At 52.4% G+C, this 13,288-nt stretch overlaps 6 protein-coding genes across 6 annotated transcripts; 3 read left to right on the top strand and 3 right to left on the bottom strand.

The window, feature by feature from the left end:
* Positions 1–270: 270 nt before the first annotated feature.
* CC77DRAFT_999298 (kama family protein) lies at positions 271–2,133 on the bottom strand (the record flags this gene model as incomplete). Its single annotated transcript, XM_018536561.1, has 4 exons — positions 1,864–2,133; positions 1,665–1,796; positions 1,025–1,605; positions 271–970 (listed from the first exon to the last, which is right to left on the bottom strand). The coding sequence occupies exons 1-4, from the start codon at positions 2,041–2,043 to the stop codon at positions 271–273; spliced, it is 1,593 nt and encodes a 530-aa protein (XP_018381013.1). The 5' UTR covers positions 2,044–2,133.
* A 1,184-nt stretch (positions 2,134–3,317) lies between these two features.
* CC77DRAFT_1099136 (hypothetical protein) lies at positions 3,318–4,369 on the top strand (the record flags this gene model as incomplete). The annotated part of the gene is made up of 2 exons (XM_018529987.1): positions 3,318–3,498; positions 3,594–4,369. The coding sequence occupies 2 exons, from the start codon at positions 3,318–3,320 to the stop codon at positions 4,367–4,369; spliced, it is 957 nt and encodes a 318-aa protein (XP_018381012.1).
* Positions 4,370–5,260: 891 nt separating this feature from the next.
* CC77DRAFT_946268 (PTH2-domain-containing protein) lies at positions 5,261–5,904 on the bottom strand (the record flags this gene model as incomplete). Its single annotated transcript, XM_018535067.1, has 2 exons — positions 5,261–5,568; positions 5,625–5,904. 2 exons carry the CDS (start codon positions 5,902–5,904, stop codon positions 5,261–5,263), a joined length of 588 nt encoding a protein of 195 aa, XP_018381011.1.
* Positions 5,905–6,118: 214 nt separating this feature from the next.
* On the top strand, positions 6,119–7,851 carry CC77DRAFT_1024948 (hypothetical protein). Its single transcript, XM_018525972.1, has one exon. It carries the CDS (start codon positions 6,159–6,161, stop codon positions 7,617–7,619), a length of 1,461 nt encoding a protein of 486 aa, XP_018381010.1. The 5' UTR covers positions 6,119–6,158; the 3' UTR covers positions 7,620–7,851.
* A 92-nt stretch (positions 7,852–7,943) lies between these two features.
* On the top strand, positions 7,944–9,751 carry CC77DRAFT_1054105 (kinase-like protein). The gene has a single exon (XM_018527781.1). It carries the CDS (start codon positions 8,383–8,385, stop codon positions 9,685–9,687), a length of 1,305 nt encoding a protein of 434 aa, XP_018381009.1. The 5' UTR covers positions 7,944–8,382; the 3' UTR covers positions 9,688–9,751.
* Positions 9,752–10,235: 484 nt separating this feature from the next.
* On the bottom strand, positions 10,236–11,970 carry CC77DRAFT_946354 (hypothetical protein; the record flags this gene model as incomplete). Its single annotated transcript, XM_018535074.1, has 2 exons — positions 10,236–10,745; positions 10,798–11,970. 2 exons carry the CDS (start codon positions 11,968–11,970, stop codon positions 10,236–10,238), a joined length of 1,683 nt encoding a protein of 560 aa, XP_018381008.1.
* Between the last annotated feature and the right edge of the window lie 1,318 nt (positions 11,971–13,288).

Genomic DNA, 13,288 nt, shown 5'->3' with positions numbered 1-13,288 from the left:
ACGAGTGGTAAAGGGACTTTGGAAGGATGGATAATACAGCGAAGTAGAATTGGACTTGATAAAGTGGCAGAAGACCGTCAGCCAAGTTCGAGGTCGGATTGGACCCAGGAACGATCTTGGATAGCGGCCATGAATGAAGTTTGGCCGTCTCGTCGTTGATGTATATCTAAGTTCGAAGGCGTCCCGCTTTTGACGTTGTAAATGACTTTTGGTGGTTAGGATGTGGTGGATTCGTATCATTCGAGGCGCTCCTATTAATGACCATAGTAGCTAGATGTCGTGAGACCGGGCGTATGCTGACTGCACCTCCGCTCCAGGTACCCAGTGCTTGGGTCGTGCCACCATCATTCCTGGGTATGGCTGGAGGGGTTCTTCCGGTGTAGGCAACATCGGTCCAGTGGGAATTGGTGGATCAGGTGACTGAGCAAAGAACTGTTCGAGCGTTTCGCCTCTCTCGAGGGCCTGGAACTGGTCTTGTCGGAATTCCTCTAGCACCGATGACTCTACAGGCTTCGGATCAAAGTAAGTGTATGTCCTCGTGCCTTTGGTACCTGGAAGACCAGGCGCCTTGTACTCGGCAACACCGTCCTCGTACGTCTCATAGGTGGAAACAAGACGTTTTCCACCGCCTCCAGGGAGGTCAATGACAAACGATGGCATCATGAACCCGGACAGGGTTCCTCGAAGTTCTTTGTCCAGTGTGATGATCTTGCTGAGAGGCGTCCGGAGGTCTTCGATGCCCTGTACCATGTCACATTGATAGATGTAGTATGGCTGTATGTTGACGTTTGAGAGCTTCTTGATAAGATCCGAGAGCGCCTCAAAGTCATCGTTAACACCTTTCAACAAGACAGCCTGATTGCGAACAATGACGCCATGCTTGAAGAGCTTGTTCGCGGCCAACTCCGTTATCCACGTGATCTCATTCGCGTGGTTGATGTGGGTATGGAGACATACTTGCTTCCCCATGCTGATGGTTGCTGTCAGTAAACGTCATACTCAGGGTGATAACTGCCAGACTCACTCTCGCCCTTTGTTGGACACTTTGATCAAGCTGTCAACCCACGGATCAGAGTTGTCGAGTATTCGACCAGGGGCCACAGCAAGCCCCTTTGAAGCGAATCGGACTCGCTTGATATGTGGAATGTTGAGAAGCCTCTCGCCAATCTCTTCAATATGCTCAGGTTGTAAGAAATAGGCGTCACCTCCGGAAACAACAATATCTTCGAGAGAGTTGTCGTTGGCGATATGCTCGAATACTACTTCCCATCGCTTCCGGCTCGGCTTCTGGGGTTTCTTCGATACAGTGTCTGTGTTTCCGCCGACTGCATAGGAACGTGTGCAGAAGCGACAGTATACAGGACAAATCGATGTGGCCAAGAACAAGGCTCTTCCGGGGTATCGATGCACTAGGCCAGGTACAGGACTGTCTGCTTCTTCGTGTAAAGAGTCCAGTTCCATGTTCTTGTGATCGGGGATTATGCCACTTCGGAGAGGAAGAAACTGCCTCCGGATGGGATCATCCACAGCATTTTCCCAATCAACTAATGAGAGTACATGTGGTGTTAGACGGATAGCCATGGGCGCCAACTTGATGGCTTCGATCTGTACATAGGTCAACATCGACATATGTACGAGGTAAGGCCAGCTCTAAAGTCACATACAGCGTCCTCGATGAAGTGATCCTTGGTACGAATCTTTTGAAATTGAGAATGCTGCGAGCGGACTAGTTTGTCAGGCAAGGCAGCATTGAGAAACTGGTAAAGCTTGTGCTTGTCGGATACGGTATTGCGAAGCTGTGACAATCAGCATCAGAATAAGCTGTGTATGGTCGTAGTAGAACAAGGTTGGCGGTGAACGTACCTGCCACCGGTAGGATATGAACTCATCATTGGAGACATCCTTCCAAGGCTGTATATGGTTCCAGTAGGGCTTCTGGACTGCTAAGGTCGACTGGGTTCTGCAGTGCGATAGTAACCGCGTTATGTGGCTAAAGCCTGGTCGGAAAGGCTGGCTCCTGGCTATGGTCTTTGGAGCAAACATGCCTGCGTACGTATATGAGGAGAGAGTTTGTGGAAAGTAGCGACGTAACTGGAGTGGAAATGGGAAGAGATTGGTGCTAGAAATAATTTCTACATTCAGGGGATTTGTTTATCGAGCTTGTCACACTGTTGTGTAACCCAATGGAAAGTGCTTCCGCTCGCCTCGCCGTCTAAGCAGGAGCGAAATTTATACCATATTACAACAGCAGCAAGGATGGGGCTGAAGTGGGTCTTCAGAAAACATGGAGAATCCCGCTACGCTCATTCGAACAGCACTAGGTTTGATATCGTGATTCGATGTAGGTCTATGCCTATGGTGCGTTTTGACATTGCCTTTGTTGAGATACCCCTCATCTCTGGCTTGCGTGCAGCGCTCTTAGTGAATAAATGACGCCTGTGGCGTGTGCATGCGATCCATGGCGGGACATATTCCCGGTCACATGCATACGAGTTGGAGCAGCGAAAGGGGTCGGTGAAGAGACAATAGCATGATGCCAGCGTCAGAAAGGTGGTGGAGCAACAGTGGTAGGCTCTCCGTGCTGTATTGCCATTCGGAACGAATTTCTCAGGTGGGTTCAGAGATTCAGCTTGTCGGTGTAACAACTCGAGATGATAGCTCGTGGCCAAGCGAAGATCTGTTCCTGATAGGGATATTGAAGCACAATAGTCTATCTGCACTTGCGAGGATTATGGCCCGGTATACAAGTGAAGAAGGCAAGTCTACAAGGATCGCTAGCATACCCCCTTCCACGGTCCTGAGCCCTGGGACAAGCCATAATCCCAGAAGCTGCAAGTGGGCATGCACATGTGTGGTACTGCAAGCAAGTACTGCATTAGATTTCCTCGTATTTTGGAAAAGCAATGAAACTCGCGTCGGCCGAGACCTTTGGGCTGCATTGCTCACGAAAGAGTCGCAAAATTGAGCGACTCGATTCCGGAGCGGAGCAGTACTGCTTGTCAGTAGGACCGATGGGAAGAAGTCGGCAGATGAAGATGATACGGCCCGTACCGCGCGTACAGCGGACGGTGGTCAACCTGGTTACCGGGCTCACAGGTTCACGATGATGTTGTGGTCGAATAAGCGGTTAGCAGAAGTCGTGGTAGTTGCAGACAGTACCGGCACTAGCAGGGCCTCTACAAAGTTCCGTAGCCTTTCCACTAGAGTGGTGCCAAGCCATGACCTCAGCCCCTCCAGACAAGCGCGGGAGCTGCAATCACGATTATCAGCTACCGCGACGACAACTCAACTTTTGACTTCACGCCACCACCACAGCCATGGTTGACTCCCCCGCTTCCATAAATAGCGCACTGCCCGGCGAGTCGCCCGCCCAGACTAAGGCCAGATTGCGGAGAGAGCGGCTTGCCGCCAAAAGCGGTGCCTCTCGTCTCCAACAGATCACTGCTCTGCAAGGCGGCCCACCAAAAGACCTTAAGGAAATTGAGAAAGATGTGCCAGGTAACTATTCTCCTCATTTCAGCAGATCAGTCTCCATATAGTCAATTCTAGCTCATTTCTATAACAGCGTGAAGGCACGGCTAATCGCTTTCTAGTCAAACCCGCCTCTACCCCATCTCAGTTCACACCCGCTGCCTCTGGTACGGCTACCCCAGACCCAGACGAAGTGGATATCTCAAAGCACCACTACGCGCCGGCCTCACAGCCTCGTCTCCCGTCACCCTTTGCTTTCGAGGGAAACCAGTCTGACCCATTCGGCCCCGGGCCCGGCTCCGATGCATCAGAGGATCCTATGATGGCTATGTTGCAGCAGATGATGGGCGCTGGAGCCGGCGGTATGCCTGGCATGCCTGGTGCTCCAGGTCAAGCCGGTGCACCACCCGGCGGTCTGCCACCTAATCTTGCCAATATGTTCTCCGCGATGCAGGGTGGTGGCGGTGCCTCGGAGCCGTCACCAGAGCAATCTTCGGCCTGGATCTGGCGGTTGGTACACTCTGTCTTCTCGTTTGGTCTTGCCGTCTACATCGTCCTGCAAACCCCCTTTACTGGATCCAAACTGACACGCGATAATGTACTCGACGATGACTGGACCTCGCAATCCACTCCGGCGCAGAACTTTGCGCACTTCTTCTATCTCTTTGCGACTTTCGAGGTTGTCTTACAGTCCTCGCGCTATTTCATCGAAAAGGGCCAATTACAGGGGAGCGGTATCCTCAGCACAGTTGCTGGAATCTTGCCGGCGCCGTATTCAGGCTATGTGCGGACTGTGGGCAGGTACAGCGTCATCTACAGTACAGTTGTGAGCGACGCTATGGTAGTAGTATTTGTCCTAGGCGCTACAAGCTGGTGGAGAGGTGCCGAAGTTGCATAAAGCTGTGCCATCTTTGGCGTTAATAGAATAATGGCTCCTTTTCGATGCATCACTCCACTCAGTCCTACCCAGGTACGCCGTGACTTTCCAACGAACCAGTCAATGCCTTGACACTACGCCACAGTCTGGGACGAATGAACATCGCACCCGTGTTAGTGTTCACGTGAGGAAAAACAAACCAGCAACATATCTCTCAAGTCGCTCCTATTGGGTGACATTGCAACTGTTCATGGATCACCATTACTACGGAAATAAGGTAGTGTATGCAAATCATACCGTGTGACACGTTCCGCGGAGAAAGCGTACATCAACCTCCTTCTAAACATTGTGCGCGCTCGCACTGTGTGGGCTTCATATACATCGTTGTTTTACACTGTTTGATTGCATTGATATCACGAGACTTGCAGATCTTCTTTTCCAGGCGCGCGGAATTTCATCAATCATGCGCACATGGCAGCCAGCATTCGTTGGGCAGTCAGGACCCGCTACACGGCTACCGGCAGTAATATCTTGATAACACGCGTCGCTCAACAGCAAGATGCGCTCCGCGTTCTCGCCTGTTCCCGCCTCCGGTGGATAGCACGTACAGTGAAGAACGCACCCGCATGCGCGTTACATGCACATCGCCACATTCGTCTTGCGTACAATCTACTGTTCTTTTCGGCGAAGAGTCCCGAGTCAATGTAGATCGCAGTCGTGCATGATGCAATCTCGTCTCGAATTCCCGTGCTTCCACGCTCATGGCCGATTGAGGCTTTACGACCATTGCTTCAATGATCTCAGCAGTATGCACACGAGTCACATATCGAGACGTGGCGTCGTCAGGCCCTTTCAACCGGTTCCACGGCGTTGGTCGACAAGGACACGCGCAGCCTTCCGCGGGAGGATTCTTTACAACAATTTGAGATGCCCAGTAACCTGATCTATGACGCCCTTAGGTGCAGGGCCGATACCTAGCACCGTTGCACTTCCGCTCGCGATTTGTGTCCGTCCCGCATCGTGTATAATGTGTGCCACTAACCCTAGACTCAGTGCTTGCGCCTGCAATAGTTCCAGCTCTTCCTCGCTCTTGACTTGCAACGCCACCTTCGCTTGACCCATACGTTCCCAGCGTCGTAGTAGCGTCGACTCGGGCGAGTGCTTGAGGAAGTGTTTGTAGCAGGCCAGTGTCGCGTGCCCGCATTGTGCGCCAATCTTGCCTATTTCATGGTTAGATATCTTGTAGATAGTGAGTATGTGTAAAGATTTGCAGTACCTTTAGTCATGCCGAGATCCGTTCGTACTACCAATACCATCTTGCACTCTTCGTTGTGACCTGGGAACTCTGCAGGCGTGCTGTCATCGTCTTCGTCGCTTGACTCATCTTCTGAATCTTCTGCTTCCTCTTTCTCAGATTTTGTTGGCTGAGAGACTGGGCTGCCCCCGAAGAGACCAAGTGACTTTGCTTGTCCCAGAAAGTAGCCTGTTACACCAGCGAGTATGGCGCATGCGGCTGCTATGTTTGCCGTAGACGGCTGTTGGGGAGTGTCTGCCATGCGTGCGGTTGACGATTGTCTCAGATATAGAAGACGATAATTTTACAACAGACGGATAGTGGGAATTAGTTTACTGCCAGGTAATAATTAAGTGAAAGTGAGAGTCATGTCGTTCCGTGGTTCACTTCCGCCCGCAATTGTAGAGCTAAACGTAAGGCTGAGGTCCGTGCTGAAGACTTCACGAATTTGCGGACTACCGAGCACATCGCCTATCCATCACGACGGCACCACCGCTGCCTTCGTCACCACACACCATGCCTCCCCGGTGCCAATTACTCTCTGGCCGTCTCCCAACTCAGGGATTGGCCCTTCGCCCGGCAAAATCCACACACCGAACCTACGCGACGTCCGAGGAGCCCACTCCCGCAGTGAAGAACCCGCTGCAGCGACGACGCGGTGGTGATCTCGGCTCCCATCTTCCCAAGAACGTCATCCCGAAAGATGCATACATCCCCGCATATCCCTATGGCGACCACCAGTTGTTCAAGCAAGCCAACAAGGGTCTCTACGGCGAGCAGATGATCCGCTTCGGCAACAATGTCTCCAAAGACACCGAAACCAAGACGCGAAGGAACTGGAAGCCCAATGTACTCTCCAAGAGTCTATACTCGGTTGCATTGAAGAAGAGGATAAAGCTGCGCATCACCGCCAAGGTTCTCAAGACCATGGATCGCGAGGGTGGGCTGGACGAGTACCTGCTCAAGGACAATGTGGCACGTATCAAAGAGCTTGGACCTATGGGATGGGCGCTACGATGGACACTCATGCAGAAGCCGGAAGTCATCGAGCGGTTACGAGCAGATGCTGCTGCTCTAGGCCTGGACCAAGCCGCAATTGACAAGCAATGGCCTACACTCCAAATGCAGGCCGAGCAAAGGGCAGCTGAGGGTACATTGGTCCGGAACGTAAACTCTGGCGCACCTGTGGATTTGGAGTTTGCTGAGACAGAAGGACAAGAGATGTGGGCTGGAGAGGAAGCCGAAGACCCAGCGGTGCTAGAGAAACGCGAGAAGTACATTGAGTCCCGTGCTGCCATCGAATACACAAAGGCAACCAAGGCAGCAGAACGCTACCTCAGCCGAGGTGTCGTCGACAGCGTGGAGGAAGGTCTCAAGTTAGCTTTCATACGAGCCAGGGAGCGCGAAGAGGCAGCCGCACTCCTCAAGCACAAGTCTGTCAGGAAACAACAAGAGGCAGGCTTCACAAAGGCAGAGCTACAGGAAATCAGGACAAGATTCAACCTCCCCAACATCAAAGACCATACAGCCAGGAAGATTGCTTACAATCAACGAAAACGCAAGATGATCGACGAAGCTGGTGGCATTGAAGCCTGGAATGCATCCAAAGCCGCCGCCCATCTTGCCCGCGTAGCAGAAGCCGGTGGAGAAGAAGCTTTCCTGAAAGCGCGGAAAGCTGAATATGCTGCTCTTATCGCAGAGGCGGAGACTGCTTCTACCAACGAGGCTATCGACGCTGAACGACGGACCTACTACCAGATTGCTATCGAGAGGGCGGACCGAGCTATCAAGGCCAAGGCTGGTAGTGGCGAAGCCGACTATGTCGAGTCGACCTTGGAGGAGTTCCGCTTGCGGAACGGTGGTGGTCTGAGTGAGATCTACCGTGCGGCGCAAAAGGAGAGGAGTGCGGGTGGTGATGCTTGGGGCGCGCTTGTTAACTCGAGTAAGAAGCCTGCGGATAACCGGCCGCGCGTGTAGTAGAAGTTGTATGACTGAGATGTTGATATGTACAAATACTGTTTGTATACCATGGACTTTTACGAACAGCATTTACGCTACGCATTATCGTGTGCCATCTCGTTCGCTTTTGAATTAAGCAGTCGCTGTCTCGCTTGCCATGGCGGCTCCTATCCACATTTCACTTTCTATTGACGTATCTTGAGATCAGACGGGTTTCAGGTGTGCATCCTTCACAACTTCTGGCAAGGCTGGCGCCGATCCTTGGTCAGGTCATTGGTGCGCTTAGCTCTTGCCTGATGGAGTTGCAGGAGGATGCATGGGAGGCGGTGTCGGATTCTGTGACTTCAGCTTCAACCAAAATCGCACCTTGACTACGCTCACTGCGACATTGTTCATCTTCTCATTATCTGGTAACATCGCGCCATCTTGCCACTCTTGCCTGGGCCACTTTTCGGTAGCTCAAAACTACAACTCTTGACGCCATCTTCAGCCTTGTGCCTTGCCAACGATAACATCAAGGATGGCTGCACATGATGTGGAAGACTTTTGGGAATCTATGGACCGTGCGATACATACCTTAGAGGTGCATCAAACCAACAAACTCCGTCGAACGTCTGTTAGAACATTCATGGGGTTACCCGGCGAGGTTGAGCGTCCCTCTTCAGACGTTCCTTGGTCTGCCTATCGACCTTCCACTGAGTTCAACTTCACATGAGCTAAAACCGGCGCGTTAGACGATCATAATGCACTGAGTTCCAGTCCTGGCTATCAGCAATCTTCAATGTCGGATTTCAATTCCTCAGCAACTTTTGTGACCGCGAGCAGTCTTGCCACCTTTACCAGTGCAAGATCAACGTATAGTGGCCCAGCCATGAGGATTGAAACCATTCGCGAGGATGAGCCACCTGAACCCGGACTCTCGGCACCACTCAGAGAGCTATATGGAGACTATTACTCTACCCTTCATAAGAGGGAGATCATCCAGCCATTTGATAAGGAACTCAACTGGTCCGGCAAGGGCCAGCACGTTACGTTTTCGGCCACAGATGTGATTCCACTGTCACACATGTCGCATCTAGGGTCATCCATGTCCGCGAGTGTCGATAAAGTACTCTGTCGTCGGGTAGCTCTTGCACGAAAAACCATGAGATGCAACTCAAGATGGACTGTGGCTGATGCTCTACAAGAAGTCTCTCATTTACAGAAACTCCGCCATTTTCATATCGTTCAGCTTGTGGGAACCTATCTTCAAGGTCGTAGCTTTTCGATCTTGATGTACCCAGCCGCGGACACGCACCTTGGAAGATTCCTGGAAGATACACAGGACATGGATCTGAGAACTTCTATGAGACGCAGAAGTTTCCTCACTTCAACGCTGGGCTGCCTCACTTCAGCTGTGGCTTTCATCCATAAGCATACTACAAAACATATGGACATAAAGCCCCAGAACATACTTGTACGAGAGGAAAGTTCGTCTGGCCCTTGGTCCATATGGCGTGTTTACGTTGCCGACTTCGGGTACTCGCGTTCATTCGCTTCAGAAGACCATAGTCAAACTGATGGTCCTACCCCACTAACGCCTAGATACTGTGCACCTGAGGTGTGTAACTACGAACGAAGAGGTCGATCTGCAGACATATTCTCACTTGGCTGCGTTTTTCTCGAGATCCTAAGCACTATATGTTGCAGAGATCTGGAAGCCTTGAGGCGTAGGCGCTGGGCTGGCGGTAGCGATGACTGGGCCCGCCGATACTTTTGTAGGCCATCGGGTGGGCTGAAGGGTAGCGGGTACGAGGTTGCTGATGATGACGTGCTCAAGGTAGTCACCGAATTGGTTATCAGCATGGTCGCCCAAGAACCTGAGAAGAGGCCTACCGCAGCGGAAATCCTCAACTGTCTCAAAAGCGAGCAGGCCAGCGCCTCAAATCTTGCTGAGGTCATCTCCGAAGACAACGTCCTATTCAGGAGCAGGCCTCTAGCTTTTTCACTAATGTCCTGCTGCGATAATCCCCAAGAGCCCTATGAAGCATACCAACCCCCCTCCAGCAATACGCCTGGGGGTTTCATGCATACATCATTTAGATAGTGCCACAATGCAGAAGGATGATACAAAGCTGAAGTCATAACGTCTTGAATTCCGTATAAAAATGAATCTCAACATCTCCATCTCTCCTATGCACTTGAATCAGAGCACGTATAGATGATCCGGCTCATGCTTCCCGCAGACATTGCCACCAAAGCGGGACAACTTTCTCTTTCCATCTTAAGCTGCGTTCTTTACAGCTACCCCACTTCCGTCATCGTCGATAATGTACAAGAACGAATTATGTTAACCTACGACAGATTGGTAGGTGAAAGAAACAGAGAAACAGATAGCAAAAAATATGCCCACAAAACGCCGGCGAAGAAAGTGAGAAGCAAACAGGCAAGCAAGAAAGATATCCGCCCGAGCTGAAATGGGGTAATAATGTTGGAGATCTAACGCCAGGACGGAGAAGACTGGTGAAAAGTACGATTCAATATGGAAATCGGGAGAGGGATAAACGCCGCGCTATACAAGAGATAGAGATGCGAGAATGTTGCGAGAAGAGAGGCCACGGAAGAGTGGGAAGGCGAGGGACAAGTGATGAAGGACTAGTTGCCCGCCTTCATCCTCTTGTTACCTCCCACCCTTGGGCTTTGCTTGACCTTTTGCCCGCCGTTCATATCTCCGCCACCGTCATCGTTGTCCATCTTTACTGTGCTCCGCCGCCGCTTGTTGTTCATCATGTTTGGAGATGTGTTGACGCTCATGGTGTGTGAACTAGTGCTCTGTTGCTTCATCATGGGCTGCGAGTTAGGCGAGGGTGTATGTTGGAAGTGAGGCGACCCACCCATTGATCCGTTAGGAAGAAGGGAGTTCTGCATCGCGGGTGACATGAACATTTGGGGCTGGCCGGGGCCTCCTGGTCGCGGGCCGGGCTGCATGTTAGGTTGCATGCCTGGTCCCTGTTGAGGCCCTTGGTTCGGGTGCTGCGGGCCTTGAGGACCGCCTTGGGTGTTTGCCATGTTGTTCCATGACTCCAGAGCTTCGCTTGGCTTCATATGAGGGTTCTCGAGGTAGTGTACCATCAAGCTTGTCATGTGGTTCATTGGCTCGTAAATCTAGGCTTGTTAGTGTTAATGTCCATGAGGATGATATGGAGAAGAGTCTTACCTCAAGATAGGCCTGCAAACCGTGAGGCAGCCCATAGTCTGTAGTACTAGCACTGAGCAGCTTGTTGATAGGTAGATACGCTTCTGGCGGCTCAACCCCTCGTTGCTGCGGTGGTCCTGCCTTCTTCTTCATCCGCGGCGACTGATTTGGATTCAGTTGGTTCGGCGAAGGTTGAACAAACATCTGCTTCAGAGCATTGAGTGGTATGAATTGTTCGTGGCCGAGACCGTCGAACAGCAACCACTCCAGCTTATCTGAGCCAGACCAGAACGCGGTCAATTTGCCTTGGTACACAACCTGGCAAGAGTTCTTGTATGTGTAGATGAACTTTGCTCGCTCACAAGTTACTTTGAGCTCAGCACCTGAGACCTTTTCTGTCGCTGCATCCAGGGTGATTTGCAAGCTGGCGACGTCGGTGTTGAAGAGTGTGTAGAAGTATCGAGGTAGGGCGGCGTAAACAATTTCGAATTGCTTAGATCTCTCTGTACTTGAGGAGCAAACGATGTGGACAAAGGATCCAGACTCGGCGAAGAATCTATCCACAAAGGCTTGCCACCACTCAATGTTGTTGTTTGTGCCGTTAAAGTTTCCTATTTGTTCCACGAAGTTCAGCAACTTCAGTGTTCCCTGGCCTGAAGAAACAGTCTGTGCTTGCTGCTGCTTCATCATTGCCATCTGACGGGCCTGGTTTTGGGCAGCGTTCGCTTGAGCCTGTGCCTGAGCTTGTTGTACTAGTGCTGGATTCCGTTGTTGCATTTGGTTTTGAGCTTGTTGGTTTGCTTGTTGAGGTAGGTTGGGCGGTTGGGATGGAGCAGGCGTCTGCTGTTGTGGCCCTGGGCCTGATTGTGGCGGTTGGGATGATTGTTGCTGTTGTTGAGCTTGTTGCTGGGCCTGTTGTTGAGCCTGTTGCTGAGCCTGCTGTTGGGCTTGTTGCTGGGCCTGCTGTTGCTGCTGAGCCTGCTGCTGTTGCTGTTGTTGCTGCTGTTGTGGCTGCGGTGGTGGTGGCTGTGGCTGTTGCTGAGGCGTAGGTTGAGGAGCTGGCGACGACTGTCCTTGATGGCTGCCTATCGCGGATGGAGGACGAAGAGGCCCTTGCTGAGGCTGAGAGGTTTGTGGCGGTCCCTGGTTCCCTGCCTGGCTGTGATTGCTAGACTGAGATTGGGCATGTTGCATAGCAATCGCCTGCTGTTGTGCCTGCATCTGCTGTTGTTGATGAGCGTGTTGTTGAGCTGCTTGGGCCATGGCAGCTTGTTGTTGCGGGCCTCCAGGATGTTGACCACCCATCTGCTGTTGTTGCTGGAGCAGGTGGGGAGGAAGGTTGACAAACGGTCCTTGGCCCATCTGACCATTCCTCATTGCTTGCAACTGCTGTGCTTGTGCTTGGTTCAAGTTCATGGGATTCTGAAAACCCATTCCCATACCGCCTTGTTGGTGGGCAAGCATGGCCTGCTGTTGCTGCCGGTGCATGAATGCTTGCTGGGCTGTTCGTTGCTGTTGCATCATTGCAGGGTTCACTATCATTTCTGTCAGTCATTGCCCTACAATTGCACGAAGCGGTAATACTGACTCATCTGATGTTGCTGCTGTTGAGGGAACATGTGCTGCTGAGGCTGTAGGTGTGAGAGGGCATGCGCATTAGCACCCATGCCTGGCTGCATGCCCATCATGGGTCCAGCCTGACTGACGGGACCATTGGGGCCGGAGACGTGCTGCATTCCCGGTGGCATTCCATGTTGGCCTGGGTTCGGGCCAGGGCCGCCCATACCTGGGTGCGCATGCTGCATGCCTTGAGGGGGCATGCCGCCATTGTGTGGGTAGCTCGTTGTCATCATCTTGCTGGATCTTCAGTGCGGACGGTCGACTCGCAGTTGCGGAAATGTATCGGGTAGAGGTAATGCGACAGTTGAAGAAATTGGGAGGTAGGTCCGCGTGATGCGAAGAATGACCGGCGACAAGATGGGTTCAGCAATGTTATTGCTTCCAAGTCATACGTGCTCGGAAAATCGCGTCAAGTCCAATGGGGGAAGAGTGTTTCAGGTGGTTGCGACGAGATGTCGAAATATGGCCCCGGTGTCGCCGATGAGGGAGGCTGATGAATTGCCCGCGCAGGTGTCGCGATGGGCGCGCTGCAGGCCGGTGGTCGGTACTTGCCGGGCACTTGGAACAGGGCGAGGGTCAAGCAAGAGGTCGCGCAAGGTGCAGCGCAATACTCACGAGGGCGAAGAGGTGGAGTTGAGGTGTGCTGCCACGTCTGGCGCGGTGTCGTGTCGGGTGATATCGTGTCGCATCCGTCCCGCCAGCAGAGCGGTGGAGTAGAGACGAGAGAGAGGCCGTCCAGAGGCTGCAGGAGCGGTGCGGCGATGGTGTCTAGCGACGCGGTGTTATGCGACGATGCGTCCGGTGCGAGTTTAGATCCAGGGCCAGGGACGATGCCAGGGACGCGGGCGTCGAGTGGTGGAGTTCTGGCGTGGTGAGAGGTGATGGGCGCATG

The sequence above is a fragment of the Alternaria alternata genome (genome assembly GCF_001642055.1).
Source record: "Alternaria alternata strain SRC1lrK2f unplaced genomic scaffold CC77scaffold_25, whole genome shotgun sequence".
NCBI classification, from domain to species: Eukaryota; Fungi; Ascomycota; class Dothideomycetes; order Pleosporales; family Pleosporaceae; genus Alternaria; species Alternaria alternata.
The sequence above is the reverse complement of the archived record's forward strand: the minus strand, read 5'-3'. Positions and strand labels throughout refer to the sequence as shown.